This window comes from Malus sylvestris, chromosome 10, assembly GCF_916048215.2.
Source record: "Malus sylvestris chromosome 10, drMalSylv7.2, whole genome shotgun sequence".
NCBI classification, from domain to species: Eukaryota; Viridiplantae; Streptophyta; class Magnoliopsida; order Rosales; family Rosaceae; genus Malus; species Malus sylvestris.
In genome coordinates this window covers 33,889,354-33,908,771 of record NC_062269.1, presented here as the reverse complement: position 1 = coordinate 33,908,771, position 19,418 = coordinate 33,889,354, and the positions used below count along the sequence as shown (strand labels likewise).

At 38.8% G+C, this 19,418-nt stretch overlaps 3 protein-coding genes and 1 pseudogene across 4 annotated transcripts; 3 read left to right on the top strand and 1 right to left on the bottom strand.

Moving 5' to 3' along the window:
• Positions 1-1,367: 1,367 nt before the first annotated feature.
• On the top strand, positions 1,368-2,677 carry LOC126584495 (receptor-like protein 54). The gene is made up of 3 exons (XM_050248853.1): positions 1,368-1,464; positions 1,558-1,710; positions 1,809-2,677. Exons 1-3 carry the CDS (start codon positions 1,368-1,370, stop codon positions 2,492-2,494), a joined length of 936 nt encoding a protein of 311 aa, XP_050104810.1. The 3' UTR covers positions 2,495-2,677.
• A 4,584-nt stretch (positions 2,678-7,261) lies between these two features.
• On the top strand, positions 7,262-9,472 carry LOC126586347 (receptor-like protein EIX2; annotated as a pseudogene).
• A 992-nt stretch (positions 9,473-10,464) lies between these two features.
• Positions 10,465-13,668, top strand: LOC126586346 (receptor-like protein EIX2). The gene has a single exon (XM_050251169.1). The coding sequence runs from the start codon at positions 10,539-10,541 to the stop codon at positions 13,494-13,496; it is 2,958 nt and encodes a 985-aa protein (XP_050107126.1). The 5' UTR covers positions 10,465-10,538; the 3' UTR covers positions 13,497-13,668.
• A 604-nt stretch (positions 13,669-14,272) lies between these two features.
• On the bottom strand, positions 14,273-17,856 carry LOC126586348 (actin-related protein 2/3 complex subunit 2A). Of its 2 annotated transcripts, none has more exons than XM_050251172.1 (10): positions 17,606-17,856; positions 17,452-17,518; positions 17,166-17,373; positions 16,533-16,702; positions 16,326-16,403; positions 15,967-16,099; positions 15,804-15,871; positions 15,317-15,373; positions 14,689-14,760; positions 14,273-14,592 (listed from the first exon to the last, which is right to left on the bottom strand). In XM_050251172.1, the coding sequence occupies exons 1-10, from the start codon at positions 17,665-17,667 to the stop codon at positions 14,560-14,562; spliced, it is 948 nt and encodes a 315-aa protein (XP_050107129.1). In that variant the 5' UTR covers positions 17,668-17,856; the 3' UTR covers positions 14,273-14,559. The 2 variants fall into 2 exon arrangements, with proteins under 2 accessions (XP_050107129.1, XP_050107128.1); XM_050251171.1 differs by having other exon boundaries at positions 15,804-15,895; positions 17,606-17,855.
• Positions 17,857-19,418: the final 1,562 nt, after the last annotated feature.

The window sequence follows — 19,418 nt, the reverse complement described above, 5'->3', positions numbered from 1 at the left end:
AAATCATTTTTTTAAAAGTGTTTTTCAATCAGTTTAGAAGTGTTTCCAAACGAGTGATGCTTTTATTGCACACCAAAACACGAAAAGCAAAGGTTGAGATTTAACTAAATTTCGTTTGGCCAAATCTCAACAATTCATTTGTGAAAAATGGTGCATGAAAGAGAATTAGAAGTGCTTTTGGAACTTAAAATCATTTTCTCTAAAAGTGTTTTTCAATCATTTTAAAAACATTTCCAAGCAAGTGATGCTTTTACTGCACACCAAAACACGAAAAGCAAGGGTTAAGATTTAACTAAATTTCGTTTGGTCAAATCTCAACAATTCATTCGTGAAAAATGGTGTGGAAAAGAGAATTAAACACAAGTTTATTCAACCTGAGAGGACTTTGCTAACTTGTAGAATGGGCCGAGGACCTGGAATTTTCGACCTCATCGATTTCCTAGCAAGCTTCAACTTCGTAAAAATGGATAGGTTTCATGCTTGCTTATTCAGCCCTACTTTTCACCTCAACATTTTGCTCTTTCTCGTTTGATCAAATTTCAACGGCTACAAACAAGGCATATTTTAAAAATTATAATAAATTTAACCGTTTGATCAAATTTCAACGGTTCGAATCTCTGAACTTGATGGATTAAAAGGAAGGGATCTGAAAAGAATCCCTTTCCAATAGAAGATTTTGATCTCAAGGGATTATGATTTCTTTCCAACACTTTCGCAGTTGTTTCCGGGGTAGTTTGTTTTTTGCGTGGGACCGGTCCAACGTCTAGAACCCGAAACAAAACACTATAAGTCACGAGAAAGGAAAGTCCAAGCTCATACTGGTTGGGTCTTTTCAGAAGCCGAGGTAGGTAATGTTAAATATCCTACATCGGCATGAGAAAGAAAAAAAGAAAAGTAAATATCTTAATGTTACTTTAACTAATACCGATATCTTTTATGTTGAAATCTTACACCTAATAAGTTGAGGACAATATCAATATTGTTGGAAATGAACATTTGGTCTATTTTTTTGATAATTTAACATGATATCAAAGTCAAACAACAGACCCGTACCCCACGTGATGGGTGGGGGTTTCCTGGCCCCGCTAGATGATGCCGGGTCCCTTGGCCTGTGTACCCACACATAATTGTTTATGTAATACAATCAATAATCATAACTCCAAAAGTCAAGAAATTGTAAACAATTCGACTACCTTTGAGGGGATACAGACTTGCTTTGGCAACCGAAGTCGAGAAAAATGTGCTGAGGATTTGGATTATCTGTGCACCATTGACTTCAATATTTGTCTTTGAGCTGATTGCTGCCTCCCTACAATTTCACTTTGCATGCTTTCAGCAACCATCGGCAGCAAAGAAATCTTCGTACAATGGGTAGCTGCTATCCAAATTTCAATGTTGTTTACTATTTTCTCTTTCTGTTTACGGTCACTTCCTACATGCGGATGGGTGACGGACTTCCAAGCGGTGTGGACTCATGCATTGAGGAAGAGAGAGGAGCACTGCTCAGCTTCAAATAAAATGTTACTGATCCTTCGGGAAGGCTTTCTTCTTGGGTAGGACGCGACTGCTGTCAATGGAAAGGAATTTTGTGCAACAACCGCACGGGTCATGTTGCAAAGGTGGACCTTCGGAATACTTATCCATCTCCAGTATGGTCTGATCCCGAAGATCACTACGACAAGTTGGCTTATGAACGCTCTTTATTGTCGGGTAAGATAAATCCTTCTTTGCTTAGCTTGAAGCATTTAAATTACCTAGATTTGAGCGGGAACAGTTTCCAACTCCCTAAGTTCAATGGTCTGCTTGAAAATCTGAGGGAGCTGAGATTCCAGAGTTTATTGGAAACTTGTCGTCTTTGGAAACACTCGATCTTTCGAATAATTATTTCGAAGAGAATCCAATTCCTAAGTCTTTTGGCCAGCTTAAGAGTTTGAATTATCTTGATATCTCCAACTCAGGTTTTGGGGGAGAAATTCCCCCTAACCTTGGAAACCTGTCAAACCTGAACCATCTTGACCTAGGGGGGAATTTCTTCTTGAAAATATCTTCCGAAAGATTGAATTGGCTTCCTCGCCTCTCTTCCTTAACATACCTCAATCTCGACTTTCTCAATCTTCGCAGCGCGGGAGCAAGTTGGCTATCTGTAGTTAACATCCTTCCTTCGCTGTTAGATTTGCATTTGTTTGAATGTGCAATTGAAAGAATTCCACTCTCAATCCAAAAGGTAAATATGACTTCACTTTTGGTACTTGATATGTCAATGAATTCTATCATTTCTCCACTACCTAGCTGGTTTTCTAATCTTACTAGTCTTCGAAATCTCTATCTGAGTGGAGATTATTTCAATGGAAACTATTTCACTGGTCCGATTCCTCGAGAGTTTGCAAGCCTCGAATATCTGCAAGGCCTTGATTTTTCTGGTAATTGTTGGAATGCATGCAAGTCATATCTTTTGTTAAAATGCATGCATGAAATAAACATGTTGGATGACTAGTGAAGTTAGGCTAGTCAACATTCTTTGTGTAAATTAGGCAAATTAGGCAAGTTAGGAAATTAGGCAAGTTAGGCAAGTTAGGCTTATGTCTACTTTCTTTTCCTATATATATGTTTCATTTGTAATTGTTTCTTCATGAAATACACATCCAAAATTCTACATGGTATCAGAGCAGGTTCATTTGTAACCTGTCTTTGCCATTCTTGATGCTGCAATTTTTTCTTTCTTTCAAAGTCTAAGTCATGACTGAAGAAAGTTCTGTGAACCATGATGAGGAGACCCGGCACAATCTCTCTCCAAACTTCTCAGACGTTGAGGTTAACACCAATCAACGTTTATGTTCAGTTCTCTTGAACGAGTTCAATTATCTTCCTTGGTCCCGAGCTGTTTCACTTGCTCTCGGAGGCAAAGGGAAGTTAGGGTTTGTAAATGGAAGCGTGGAAGCTCCAGACCGTTCTTCCTTTACATACAATGCATGGCTCTGCAAAGATCAACTTGTCATGTCCTTGCTGCTCAACACCATGGAGAAACATGTTGCTGAAATTTTTAGCTACTCCAATTCCGCACATGATCTTTGGAAAGCTTTGCAGGATATGTATGGAAATCAAAACAACTATGCATGGGTCTTCCAATTAAAGAAGGACATTGCCAGTGCTAAACAAGAAGGGAAAGCATTTGTTCAACACCTTGGGAGCCTCAAAGCCATGTGGAATGAGTTGGATGTATATCTCCCTCATACCACAGATCCTACCATTCTCCTAAAACGAGCTGAGGAAGACAAAATTTATCAGCTATTAGGGAGTTTGAGCTCTGAGTACGAGGACCTAAGGAGTCACATCTTGATGAGTCAAGACCTGCCTACCTTCAACAATGTTTGTGCAACTATCCAACGAGAAGAAGCAAGGAAGAAGGTTATGAATGTTGATCACAATCCTAGATTAACGGAGACTCGGGCATATGCATCAAAGTACAAGAACTCAGAAGCCAAGGTATACAAGGGAAGAAACACACATCTAAAATGCAAATATTGCAATGGTGTTGGTCATGAGGAAGACAAGTGTTGGGAACTTCATCCTGAACTCAAGCCTAAGTTCAGCAAAGATGGAAGGATGATACCAAGGTCCTCACAACAATTTCAACCTCATTTCAAGGCACAACTTGCTAATGCTCACGCTCCTACTATCTCACAAGGATCCATGGAGTTCACTGCCAATCCATTGTCATTGATCAATGAATTTGCAGCTTACCTACAAAGTAAGGGGCACGGAGGAGGCTCACATGGTCAAGGCAATGAAAAGGGTAGTCACACAGCTATGTTGGGACAATTTGCCGGATTTCTTGCTGAAAATGAGAAAGTTCCAAAGGGAGAAGCATCAGGTATACTCAAAGCCTTTACTACTGCCCTATTAACTAGTACTGAAATTGATTGTTGGATAATTGATTCAGGCGCCACAGATCATATGACAAACAAAGTTACAAATTTACATCATTTTAAAAAAATTTCAAGCCCCTCACATGTGTCTGTTGCAAATGGAAAAAATGTCTTAGTTTTGGGAAAAGGAGAAATAAACTTACTCTCTCAAAAAACACCTTCCACTGCCCTCTATGTACCAACCTTTCCCTTCCAACTTTTGTCAATTGGAAAGATCACCAACACCCTAAACTGCCGTGCTATTTTCTCACCAAATAAAGTAATGTTTCAGGATATTCTCACCATGAAGATGATTGGTGAAGGGGTCTTCATAAATGGACTTTACTACCTGTGCAAGAATGCATGTTTCACTCAGGCTCTTCAAGCTCAATCGAAGTCCATAGATGAAAACCAACTTTGGCATAGGAGATTAGCTCACCCCTCTGAACTTGTCTTGTCGAAACTGTTTCCAAATTTTTGTAACCCCTATCCTACTTGTGATACTTGTCAATTTTCTAAGTTTACTAGGCTACCTTTTGGTAATTCAATGTCTAGGACAAGTAAACCTTTTGAAATGGTACACACCGATGTATGGGGACCTGCAACTGAATCAATGGAAGGTTTTAAATATTTTGTTCTATTTGTTGATGATTTCTCTCGAACAAGTTTTCTATATCTTATGAAATCAAAAAGTGAAGTCCCTACCATTTTCAAAGACTTTCACATGCATGTTAAAACGCAATTTCAATCAAACATTAAGGTTTCAAGGTCAAATAATGGCACTGAATTTCTATCCAACAACATGCTTCAATACATAAGTTTTCAGGGTATCATACATCAAACCAGCTGTGTGGGGACTCCCCAACAAAATGGAGTAGCCGAGAGGAAAAATAGAGATCTCTTGGAAAAAACTCGTGCTCTCATGATTCACATGCACGTTCCAAAGAAATTTTGGTCGTTTGCCATCCTTACTGCCACTTATCTCATCAATCGACTTCCAAGTCGTGTGCTAGGGTTTAAATCTCCCTATGAAGTTCTCAAGGGGAGGAAAATAAATTTGACACATCTCAAGGTGTTTGGTTGTGTGTGTTTTGTTCACATCCAAACCTTGAACCGTGACAAACTAGATGCCAGGGCAACCAAGTGTGTGTTTATGGGATACTCGACCACTCAAAAGGGATACAAGTGCTTCAATCCAGTCACTAAGAAGTGCACAGTTTCAAGAGATGTGAAGTTCGAAGAAGACTATCCCTATTTTACAAGTCAGGGGGAGGATTTAGTTGACATGTTCCCACTCCCTCAAAACTTTAATTATCCGATGTTGGAAAAGAGATCAATCATTGTAAGTCCAGATTGTGAAGAAGTTCAAACTGACCAAATTACTACCAGTGAGAGTGAAGACGAGCCCTACTCTGATCATTCTCCGCCCTCTACAGAGTCTCAGGTGATTAAAAGAAATCCTTCTCGAATCAGAAAACCTCCAGCTAAGTTGCAGGACTATGTTACATATGCCTCACGACATCCAATCAATGAATGTATCAGCTTTAGTAAGTTCTCAACATCTCATGCTACATTTCTCAGTGAAATTGATAAGCACTATGAACCAAGAAGCTTTCAAGAAGCTTCTCTTCTCCCACAATGGAACCAAGCCATGAAAGAAGAGATTCGTGCACTGGAAGAGAATTGCACCTGGAGCCTAGTTCAACTACCACCAGGAAAAAAGGCTGTTGGAAGTCGTTGGATTTACAAGACTAAATTCAAAGCTGATGGATCTATCGAGAGATACAAGGCTAGACTTGTTGCTCGAGGTTTCACCCAAACCTTTGGTGTAGATTATAAGGAAACATTTGCACCGGTGGCCAAGATGAACTCAGTCAGGGTTTTACTGTCAGTTGCAATCAATTATGGATGGTCACTCTACCAAATGGACGTGAAGAATGTTTTCCTTCACGGCGAGCTGCAGGAAGAAATGTATATGCAACCTCCTCCAGGCTATGATGGTATTAAAGGCAACATGGTTTGTAAATTGCACAAGGCAATATACGGATTGAAACAATCACCAAGAGCTTGGTATGCCAAGCTCAGTTCTGTTCTGGAAAAGGCTGGATTAATGCGAAGTAATGCTGATTCTTCGTTATTTGTAAGAAGTGGCACCAGGGGGAAGTTGGTGGTCCTCGTCTATGTTGATGATCTTATCATCACTGGAGATAATACCGTGGAGATTGAGGCACTAAAACTCTCACTACATCAAGTTTTCGCTATCAAAGATTTGGGGAGGTTAAAGTATTTTTTGGGGATCGAAATGGCTACATCTTCAAAATGACTGTTTCTACATCAACGGAAATATGTATTGGACCTCTTTCAAAAGAAAAAATGCTTGACTGCAAGCCTGCTATCACTCCCGTTGATTGTAAACTGAAACTCAGCATAGATGGAGAAGCCATGCATGATGTAAGCTACTATCAACGATTAGTAGGCAAGCTCATATACCTCACTATCACTCGTCCAGATATCACATATGCAGTGAGCTTGGCTAGTCAGTTCATGCACTCTCCCACTGTTGATCACCTTAACCTTGTTAAGAGAATCCTTCGTTATCTTAAGGGTTCAATTGGGCAAGGAATTACAATGCATAACAATCAGTCCACTGTCATTAGTGGCTACACAGATGCAGACTGGGCAGGTAATGCAATTGATAGGAAATCAATCACAGGCTATTGTACATTTGTTGGTGGAAACCTTGTCACATGGAAGAGTAAGAAGCAACAGGTAATTGCTCGTTCCAGCGCAGAGGCTGAGTATCGAGCCATGGCAGCCACTGCGTGTGAACTCATTTGGCTTAAAGGGCTTCTTTCAGACTTAGGGTTTCCTAGTTCTACTCCTATGAAGCTTATGTGTGATAATCAGGCAGCCATGCACATTGCTGCCAATCCTGTGTTCCATGAAAGAACCAAACATATTGAAGTGGATTGTCATTTCATCCGAGCTCAAGTTCAAACGCAAATCATCCGGACCATGTTCACACGAAGCCATGATCAACTAGCAGATCTTTTTACAAAGGCACTAGCATCATCTCAGTTTCAACGGTTATTGGGCAAGCTTGGCTCAGTGAATCCCCTCGATCCAGCTTGAGGGGGAGTGTTGGAATGCATGCAAGTCATATCTTTTGTTAAAATGCATGCATGAAATAAACATGTTGGATGACTAGTGAAGTTCGGTAGTCAACATTCTTTGTGTAAATTAGGCAAGTTAGGAAATTAGGCAAGTTAGGCTTATGTCTACTTTCTTTTCCTATATATATGTTTCATTTGTAATTGTTTCTTCATGAAATACACATCCAAAATTCTACAGTAATAGACTCGAAGGTCATATTCCCAAACTAAACTTTTGCAAGCTAAAGACCCTAAACTTTCAAGGAAACAAATTTGATGGGGGAATTCAAGGGCTTTTGAGTGGATTCTTAAACTGTACAGACATTGTATTGGAATCACTGGATTTGCCCTCTAATAAGCTGGAAGACGAGTTGCCTGACTCCCTTGGGATGCTACACAACTTGCAATATGTCAACCTTGAGTTCAACAATTTTTCTGGTAAAATCCCGGAATCTATTGGAAAGTTGTCATCCTTGAAAACTCTAAACCTCAGTTACAACAATATGATTGGACCGATTCTCGATAGTTTGGGACAATTGCCTGAGCTAGTTCACCTGGATTTGTCCGGGAATTCATGGGAAGGCATTTTAACAGAATCCCATTTTGCAAATCTCACAAAATTACGATCTATTGATGTGTCTACATATCGACCTATGTCGCTCATTGTCAATCTGACTTATGAGTGGATTCCTCCCTTCAAGCTCTACACGGTTGGCATTACAAATTGCAATGTAGGTCCTAATTTTCCTGCATGGCTTCTGTTGCAAACTGAACTTTCTGATGTCACCCTTCGTAGTACTGGAATCTCGGGTATCATACCAGAAGAGTGGTTCTTGAAGATATTGTCGCAGCTCAAATATTTGGATTTATCGTACAATCATATCAGCGGAAGGCTTCCACTCCAATTGAAATGTCCAAAACTATATCATATAGATTTGAGCTATAACAGATTCGATGGTCCACTCCCACTTCTGTCCGCCAATGTTACCATCTTTAATCTTGAAAGCAATTCATTTTCGGGGCCAGTTCCTTTGAACATTGACCAATTGATGCCGACATTACAAGGATTGTATCTTTCTGATAATCAGTTGAAAGGCACAATTCCACCCTCCATTTGCAACTTGCAGAGCTTGTCAATCCTTTCTCTGAGAAATAATCAGTTATTCGGAGAATTTCCGCAAGAATGGAGTATGTGGCCCTTAATGTTGATTGTCGATGTTGGATACAACAATCTCTCAGGTAATATCCCAAGTTCAATGGGTGTCCCAAGCTCACTTCTTGTATTAAAGATGAATGACAACAATCTTGGGGGCACAATTCCTTCTTCTGTATGGCGAAATTGCACTTCTTTGAGGAGTATCGATCTTGGAGGCAACAAATTTACAGGAAACATGACTTTATGGATAGGATCAAATGCGCCCGGGTTGTTTTTCATACGATTGCGATCCAACTTATTAAGCGGACATATCTCCGACCAGTTGTGCAATCTTCCATTGCTTGACATCCTAGACCTTAGTCACAACAACTTCTCAGGGCCCATTCCCAAGTGTTTGAAGAATATGATGTCTTTGGTGGAAGGTTTTTCCAATGCCACTTACTATGAAAGCTATATTGAGCAAACCACATTGACGTTGAAGGGAAGAGAACTCGTATATAACAAAACTCTGTTCTTGGTGAAAAGCATCGACCTTTCATCGAATAATTTAGAAGGTGAAATCCCTGAAGAAATAACAAGCCTCATTGCGTTAAGTACCTTAAACTTGTCAAGAAATCAACTAAGGGGAAACATTCCCTTGAAGATCGGAAACCTGCGTTGGCTGGAAACTCTTGATCTCTCACACAATCACCTTTCGGGACAAATTCCTCAAAGTTTGTCTTCTTTAACCTCCTTATCTTACTTGAACTAGTCGTATAACAACTTGGCTGGAAGGATTCCTTCTGGGAACCAACTCTAGACATTCGAAGATCCCTCCATTTACGAGGGCAACCTTTTACTGTGTGGAGTTCCTCTTTCAACTAAGTGCCCAGGAGATGATACTTTTACTGCTACAGATGCGAAAGACAGCAACGAAGATGGAAATGATAAGTTGTGGTTCTATGTCAGCATGGCACTGGGTTTCACCGTAGGGTTTTGGGTTGTTTGTGGTACATTGCTTGTGAAGAAGTCATGGAGGTATGCTTATTTTCGATTGTTCGATGACATCAAAGATAAGGTAATGCTAGCAATTGCAGTCAAAGTGGCTCATTTTCAAAGGAAACTTTGATTCGAGAAGAAATCTCTCAAGATTAAAATAAGACAAGCCAAGTGCTAACTACCAAGTTCATGTACTACGAATTTAGTTTGTCTATGACTATCATGTATGAGTAATCACTGTAATGTACTGCAAGCTACTAAATAAATCATGTTTTTCCATATTTTCCTGAAATTTCCAATAAGTATTCGAATACAAGTTCTCACATAGAAAGCAAACATCGTGACTACATTTCTTTGGAGATATTTGGGAAGAAGTACGAGAAATTACAAGAATTGTAGTGTCTGCAATTTTGTTAGAAAGAGTAAATTAAATTTAATACTGGAACAATGCCATTGAACCATGCACATATAGTGTGGAGAAATTGAAAGTTGAAATAAGTGGAAGACGACATAGGAAAGAGAAGAAAGTTTAAAGAATATTACTCAGTTGAAAGTTCAATAGAAAGATGAGTCGAACTGGAAAATGCACACACAGACCAACTTTAAAGAATGCACCAAAAATGTCAACTTGGCATGCAATTCCTTTCTTTTTTTTTCTGTTTAGATAATTTGCACAAATTTTCCCACAAGAATACAAGTGTTCACATATAAAAAATGCAGAAGCCCCCACCAAAACATTCGGTAATCTGTAGAGAAAGTGGGAAAAAGGCAGAAGAAAGAGAAGCAAGTTCATTGAATGAGAAGCACACAGGAAAATGCACACAGAAAGACCAACTTGAAAAGCGATATACAGTAAAGTTTGAGGGAAAGGTTTGAATCCAAGATACAGTGAGTAGAAAATGGCTACATTATCCGACTACTAGGACAATCCACCACGAGCAAGACTAAATTAGACTTTATTCCTGAATTTCCACACATAATAATTATTTTTTACTACAAAGTTTCTGTCATGATTAACTATTAGTGCCATTTACCAAGACTTTAAGTCAATAAGTCCTGATTAGTGCTAATTAAAAATGGTTACTCGTTTCTCTTTCAGAAATCCACCAACCCACCAAAGACTTTGATGCCAAAACTTTACATGGTCGACTCTTTATCTGTTTTAATCCCTATGTGCTAATCTAGTCAAATTCAGTGGACTAGCAAGTGGCAAACATGCAAGTGGATTGAACACTTGAAATCCGGCGGCTAATAATTTCGAACTCTCCTTAAAAATTCGGTTCTTATGCTCAGTAGCCATCTGCATTCTGCACCAAACAAAGCAAAGAAAACTTGATTCTTACAACAATGTCTATCTTTGCAAATTTATGCAATCCCACCTATCACCTCAATATTGCTCACTGTTTTCTCCTTTTGCTTTTGGCCTCTTCATATCTACACACTACTAAAGTCTGTCTTGGTGATGCACTCCCAACTGCCAAATGCATCGACCAAGAGAGACGTGCGCTTCTCGCCTTCAAAGAAGATCTCACCGATCCTTCCGGCAGGCTTTCTTCTTGGGTCGGTCGCGATTGCTGCCAATGGAAAGGAATTTCATGTAACAACAACACGGGTCATGTTGAAAAGATGAGTCTCCAGAATCCATACATATATAAGCTATCGGTCTTTGATGCAGAGCGAGATGAGATGGAGTACTCGTCGTTGGGTGGTAAGATAAATCCTTCTTTGCTTAGCTTGAAGCATTTGAATTACTTAGATCTAAGCCGCAATGATTTTCGAGGGATTCACATTCCCGAATTCTTTGGCCAGCTAAAAAATTTGGGGTATCTCAATCTCTCCTCAGCTTCATTTGGAGGAGATATTCCACCTCATCTTGGTAACTTGTCACATTTGAACCATCTTGATCTCAGTGAAGAGTCTGACTACTCCTTACTTGAAATACCTTCCGAAAACTTGAATTGGCTTTCTCGTCTCTCTTCCCTAAAATACCTCAATCTTGAAGGGTTGGACCTCAGCAACACAAGTTGGCTACATAATGTTAACATGCTTCCCTCCCTACTTGAATTACACTTGCCATCATGCCAAATCGAAAACCTTCCACTCTCACTCAAGAACATTAGCCTCAAATCACTTTTGGTCCTTGACATGTCGTATAACGATTTGAAGTTTCCATTTCCTGATTGGTTTTTCAGTCTTGGTAGCCTCACTAAACTGGATTTAAGTGGGAACTTGCTGATTGGACCCTTTCCCATTGAACTTGAGAGCCTCAAATCACTTGAACACCTTCATTTACCTTTCAATGGACTTGAAGGTCGAATTCCCATGCTTGAAAATTTTTGCAGTCTAAAGACCTTGAATCTTGCCAGCAACAAATTTGATGGGGGGATTCAAGAGCTGTTCGACGGATTATCAAGTTGTCCCAATAGAAAACTCGAGTCACTAGATTTGTCTTCTAATATGCTGCAAAGCAATTTGCCGGCGTCCTTGGGGATGCTACGCAATTTGAAGTATCTCAGCCTCTACAACAATCTTATGAATGGGTCCATTCCTGAAAGTTTAGGACAACTCCCTGAGCTAGTTCACCTCGATCTGTCGTTCAACCCGTGGGTAAGCATTTTGACTGAATCCCATTTCATGAACCTCACAAGATTGAAATACTTTGCATTAGGCAGAGTGGATCCATACCCAACTCTACCTATTCACCTCAGTTTCAATGTGTCTTATAATTGGGTACCTCCTTTCATGCTTCACACAATCAACATTGCGAACTGTAAAGTAGGTCCTGCCTTTGGGGTATGGCTTCAATCTCAAACTGAACTAGTCTTTGTCAAACTTCGGGGTACTGGGATTTCCGATTCTATACCAAAGCACTGGTTCTTGAAATTATCTTCCAACGTCGAATATTTGGATTTATCTTACAACCAAATCACTGGAAACCTTCCATTGGAATTGAATTTTCGGAATACTCTAATTTTGGATGTGAGTAACAATCGAATTGAGGGGCCATTCCCACTTTGGTCTGGTAACCACGTGATCCGCCTTGAGCTTGAAATGAATTCAATTTTCGGGCACATTCCTTTGAATTTGGACGAAAGGTTTCCAAAACTGGTGGCATTGTATCTCGCGGAGAATCGTTTGAATGGTACTATTCCAAGCTCCATTTGCAACATGCAAAACTTGCTAGTCCTTTCGCTGAGAAACAATGAGTTATCAGGAGAATTTCCTCAAACATGGAGTCAGTTGCATGAGATCTTGGTCATAGATGCTGCACACAACAATCTCTCAGGCAAACTTCCTAGTTCGATTGGTGTCTCGGGCGCTCTTTTCGGGTTGAAGCTGAACAACAACAACTTCGATGGTGAAATTCCTCTTTCCTTGCAAAATTGCACTTCTTTGAGGCATATTGATCTCGGAGATAACAAATTCACTGGAAAAATACCTTCATGGATAGGATCAAAGGTGCCACTGGTATCGATCTTACGACTGCGGTCCAATTTTTTCAGTGGAGAAGTCCCCCAACAGTTGTGCAATCTTGGCTACCTTCATATCCTAGACCTTGCACACAACCACTTTTCAGGGACTATTCCTAAGTGCTTGAATAAACTGAGTGCTCTGACGCATGGAAATTTCAGTGCTTATGACTTATATGCTTTTTATGACCAAGAAACATCAGTGGTGAAAGTAAGACAACTTGACTATCAGCCGCAGACTATAATGTTCGTAAGAAGCATTGATCTTTCATCGAATAACCTCGAAGGTGAAATCCCTGAAGAAATATCCAGCCTCGCTCTACTGCATAACTTGAACTTGTCGATGAACCAATTGAGAGGAAGCATTCCATCAAAGATTGGGAACTTGCTGTTGCTCGAAGCTCTTGATCTTTCGATCAACAACCTTTCAGGAGAGATTCCTCAAAGTATTTCACTTCCGACGTTCTTGTCTCACTTGAACTTGTCTTATAACAACTTGACCGGTAGAATTCCTTTGGGCAGCCAGCTTCAGACACTCACGGATCCATCCATTTACGAGGGTAACCCGTCACTGTGTGGGGTTCCCCTTTCAACCAAGTGTCCCGGAGATGATCACACTCCTACAAAAGACAATGATCATGAAGATGGAAATGATAAGTTTTGGTTCTACATTAGCATAGCACTCGGATTTATCGTAGGTTTTTGGGGTGTCTGTGGCACATTAGTCGTCAAGAAGACATGGAGGTATGCTTATTTTGGATGGTTCGATGCCATTAAAGATAAGGTACTGCTAGCAATTGCAGTGCAAATGGCTCGTTTTCAAAGGAAGGTTTGATTAGAGTAGAAATATGAATGTCGTTCTTGAATTCGGAAAATTTTAAATAACTATAAAATACATGTACTGTGTGATTTTTATTTTTTGTTCTTCCTTTTGTTGGAATTTACGAATGTACTTGCACTGGATGTTTGATGAATAAGTTTGGAATATCACTAGTATTAAAAAAACATATGATCCTGAATTGCATTGCCAATTGCCTCTCTCTTCTCTCTGCCAAACCCTTTCCACCAAATACTAATTGGTGTGCCAAGACTTCCACGGCTACCCATATCATTCCATAGAAAATTTCGTATTTCCTATTATTTAATAACATATAAGAAAGCAACGAGTGTAACAATGACTATTTTACGATGTTTCTGGTAGGCTTTTGTTTGGGTGGGCCATGATTGACTATTTTACAATGACTATTCCTAAGTGTATCCATGAAATAATACAATTGATTAGACACTCAAAATGTATCCATGTTGTATATGCTACGATTACGGTCCAACTATTCTTGTAGACATATTTCCCAACAACTTTGCAATCTTCGGCACCTTCATATCCTTGCTCGACCTTAGTCTTCATATCTTAAAGACATAGTGGAGGACATAAGGTAGCACTTGCAATTGCGTTGAAAGTGGCTGATTTAAAAAAATTCTTTCTTTTTTGAGTTTGATGGTATTATTATGCATATGTGGTGTTTTTTACCTTCTGCTTTATGTTTTTTGAACTTGCAATCTGTGATACAAATAAAGGAACTCTTATCTTTCAAAAGATGTTCCCACAGACAATTATGTATTAACCTGGAATTAAATAAAAATTATAGTTTGTACTGATCAATCGCATAATAATATATGTGACCATCCAATGTTGCAATTTAACAAAACAACGGTTTGTTCATAAAGTACATAAGCGCACGTATATATTCTTCTCTTTTACACTTCTAGAGAAATCAAATACCTCTTGTGCTTGCATCAACAATGGTTCTCTGATATCTTCGAGCAATTCGTTTGACGACATACTTTCTTGAGGTCCGGTAGGAGCATGTCCCTTTTGCTGTCTGGTTACCATGCCTTTTTTAGCTTGAATTGGTCCTGGCTTCCTTCAGGCTCTACAATGCAACGCATTAAGAGAAATCCGTCTTTCAGCAAGAGTAGACCAATTTCATCACTACGGTTTTTGAAAAAGCATTAAATTGATTACATACCAGCCGTTTGAAGGATCTACTTTGAGCAGCGTTCTTTCCATCTTCCATGCCGGGTTTAGCACGATCAAGAGCCTGAGGGGAAAAAAAAATGTTGATTTTAAACATTGGTCAATGCAACCGGGTAAAATGGCAGAGAACTTATCTGCCGCACTATAATAGACTAAAGTAAAATGCTGTATTACAGAATGCAAACTAAGCTCAGACTCAACACAGTTTGTCTCCCCAGTCCCAAAAACCAATCCTCTACATTTGGCTCCGTGTCTTCGTATCATTTTGAGGCCATGAGTTTCCATTTGTGCTATTTCATTTCAGATGGGATTCATTGCAAACTAGGGATCAAACCTAAGTAAAAGAACAGCTGTGTTCGATCTCTTTGCTTGTGATACAAAATACTGATCGGTCAAGTTAACAAAACATGTGCATGTACTGAGAGAGGAGAGAGAAGGCAAGGGTGGAAGATGGGGGAAAAAAATCCATTTTTCATTCAAGATCTCTTTTCTCAGGGTAAAATCAATTTAAAAATTTTAGAACGTTGGGGTTTTAATATAGAACCACTCAAGATATTATCAAGCAACTGAAGAAATAGAGATACTGTAGTTTAAACTATACTGGGAAGGGAAAATACTACCTCAATCAAAGATTCCACGCGACGTCTCATCCTTGTATGCATGAAACCCTCTGAACACTGCAAAAGAATATGCACAAAAGGAGATTGAGATCAAACATATCAAATGAAGAAATACATACATATTAATCAGTGAAGACATAGTGCGCTTCCAAGCAGCAATCATAGTCAGTACGTTATAGACGGACAGAGATGGACAGACAAAAAAGTTGTGCAGGACAAGGACTAATAGCATGAAAAAGTTGGTCCAACATTACTAATGAATGAAGTTCAGGAAAACTGAACGATGGGCTGCAAACAAGAGTAAATCAGACAAAGCAAAAACATATACGACAAAGAAAAAAATCTTACTTCCAGCACATAAGCTACTAACTTTATACGATTTCCAGATCATACCATATCCAGTTATCAATAGAAAGTAGTATGACATAATTTGTTCAGTTGATGAGGACAAAAGGTGGAAGTAACAAGTTTAGGGGATAAAGGTCACCTTAACATGGTAACTAACATAAGCATGAAAAGTTGATAAACTCCAAACTGTTCGATCCAATTTCTTGCCTTCCACGTGACGAGGGAAAATAACTGCATTGGTACACCGTACATTTTATTAAAGTGAAAAATAAAAGACAAACTGCTCATTTCCCTGACATTACCAAAAGTGACAAATCCTGCATTGGCAGACAGTGCTTCAGTGGGAGCTTCCTTTAGTTCTAAAGGAGGGGTAGGAGACCACAAACAAGGAGGGGCGCTATTAAGTCCAGCTGCACGTCTTGCTTCCACAAATTCCTAAATGGTAATAAAACCATCACACTTAGCAATTAAAACACATCAAAACAAGGGTATATAGATCCAAGGCAGCATAGCTTGGAGGTAGCAGAGTTCAACAAGCTAGCATTATCTAAGGTATCTAGCAAACCTTATTAGCTTCATCAACATATAATTAATAGACTTCACATTCTCTTCCCGCGTAAAAAATTCATATTTCCAATTTAAGATCATATACTTATCAAACCTGCAAGAAGGAAGTTGCAAGAACAATATCTATAGAGTCCTTGAATCTCATAGGGAACACTACAGTCACTTTGTCTACCTGCAAAAAACATCGCAAGGTTTATCAGAATAAGGTTTCAACCGCAGTCCCTCTAAGTAGCTAAAGTGCAAAACATAAAAGCAACAAAGAGCAAAACGATAATTTGTTAGCCTTAATATGTAAGTTTACCTGAGGAATAAGGAAAAAAGACTCGTTTGGTCGATGCAAAAGAGCAACAAGCCCATCAGTATTGGACGCAACATTCCTTCCACCAAGCTTTTTCAGAACCCCTCGCAATGGAGCGCCTAGCACCACTTCTCTTACAGATGCAATCTTTAGCAAAAGAGCATGTCTGTACTCTACGCAAAATCACATTCACATAACAAAGTCAAAAAAAAGGAAAAATTGGAAGTCAGCCAAAAAAATCAATAGATAAATATATAAAATTGGAATGTATAAGAAAAAGGAACACCCGAAAGAGGATAATCTAGTAGAATAGAATCTAAACCAACCCAAATAAAGTGAGACAATGTTGGGTTCTACACCAATGACCAAGCAGTCCAAGAAGGGGTTTTATACCAATGAACCAAGCAAGTCCAAGAAGCTAAAGTTATCAGGAAACAAGCCAATCTTGTCTATCAAGCTAAATGCATACTAAAACACAAAAACTTCGAAAAGAATATTAGCATCTAGAAAAAACACCCCCACGACTATTATTCATTGCCTTGACTGGCTTTAACAAGATCTCTTAAATGTTTTGAAAACATATATCCATGGCAATGGCAAGCTTTATAATAACCTTAGAAAAGGAATTCGTTGAACCTTCATCTGGAGGAAGTTTGTTGAGATTGAGCTTTAAGGTAAGATTAAACCCATCTCTTGGGGGGTCAAGAATTTGAACCACCGCGCCGTATGCAGCCTTTATAGCCTCTATAGCTCCGGAGGGAAGGCCGCCCAAGAACACAGTTTCAGGAGGTGGAGTCGGTAGCGATACCGAAAGCAACAATATATGTGGGTTCTTCATCGTCACCTGCATAACATCAATGCCATTACACAACCCGTCCAACCAAAACTGTTCAAAATCCGAAATTGAATTCTTGGTTATCACCTGAATGTGGTAGCGAACGTCGTCGAACTCGGCCCAGTGGTAGTCCGCCTCCACCGCCTTCTCGATGCTGCAAAACCATACAAAAATGAGAGGGTGACAATGAGGAAGAAGAAAAAGAAGAAATTGGGCCGTTGAATTGGGAAAAGGAACGAACTTTTGGAGGCGATTGAGCAAGGTGTCGAGTAGAAATCTTGAGTGGGACTGCAATAGAATCATTGGGACTGAATTGGGTTTGAAGATTCGAGGGTTTTGTGGCGTCTGTGGATTCTGCTCTCAGTATCTGTTCGTCGGGAGAGAGAGCTCAGAAAATGCAGAAATGGCTGAGATGGATCTACACTTGAGAATTTGACATGGCGTGTCGCTCAGGGAGTCTGCGGTTCAAACAACGGAGAACTTTTTTATTGTCACGGAAAACGCCTGTTTTTTATTTACGGAGGTGAGGGAAATATTTTTTTTTTTTTTTTTAAAGTTATTAACTTTTTAACACACATATTTCATCATTTATACAATAACACATAGTATACTATCTCGTGTTTCAGTTACATCGAAAAATCTCTCCCAACAACATCGTGTTTTTGGAGAAATTTTTTGTTGCGACGGAAACACGAGTGGTACATCACGTGTTTTTATGTAAATGGTGAGAAATTTTATTTTTTAAATTATTAACTTTTAACACACATATCTTACTATTTGTACAATGACAAGTATGTCGATCATATTGAAAAATCTTCCGTGATTTTGGCCTTTACCTCGTTTTTTCAACTTTACCTCTCTTCTTTTGCTATTTGGTCCTTTTGGAATTCGGATGCCGGAATGGTACCCTAATTCTTTCCTTAATTCCAAATTCCACCCTCTCTTCTTCTCGTTATGCCACTTTGTGCGGTTGCTCTTGGCTTCATATGTCTTTGAGACATTCTGTTAGACATCCTTGTCAAACATCCTTTCAAACATATTGCTTTCAATAATTCTGTTATGAATTTACTATAATTTTATTAAATTTAATCAGATATTTAGAATTCAAGCATTTACGGGAACAAAACACTTTTACTTGTTATTTTACATAAAATTGTGACATTTCAAATTTCAACATGTGATTATCTATGATTTTGGCGCTTAGTAATAGATCTTATAATGAAATAAATTGTGAAATTTTCCTCAATTAGTTACTCGTCTAGTGATATCACCTCTTCTCAATGTCAAAAGAGTTTCAATTTCAAAACCTCTACTCTTTTAATATAAAAAACTTTAAATTTCTCATTTGAGAAAATAATGAATTTTCCAAAAACTTAGTTAATGGTAAGTTGAAAATGCATATAAAATTCAGGAACAAACTAGCAGAGCATCCCATCTAAAATAAAGGACTTTAGGGCAAAATTGAGTGAATTTTAGAATTTTAATCACCAAATTAAAAAAAATAAAAGTGAGTTTTATACACTTTTTAAATTTTTTACACACTCGTATTTAATTTTAACCGTTAATTTTATTTCACTTATTTAATCCAACGACGTTTACGAAATATCAAGAGTGCATGAAAATCACTTAAAAAATGCACGTTTTAGACCATCTTCAAATGAAATGTCAAATTTTGAACATAGAATTTAAATTTGACAGCTTATGTGGCATTTTGACATATTTTCATGTTTTGCTCTCCACCCAATATATCAAATTAAACTATTATTTTATTACATTATTATTTTTTTCTTAATTTATTCTTATACTTTAAATTTTACATATAAATAATTCATAATAATTATGAGCCTTTGGAGCATCAGCGTCGAACCGTAATCCGAACCCCCCACTTTTCATGGTGTTGGAGTTGAGCTCCATGGCGGGTGGGTCTTCGTTGTTGAGAATCTGGGTGGGGAGCCAAAACGCAAGGTCGTCTAACGTATCAGCCATCTAGGTAGTCCTTGAAATAGCTGAGAAAAGTAGAGAGAGAGTGAAGAAAAAAGTAGAGATAGAAAGTG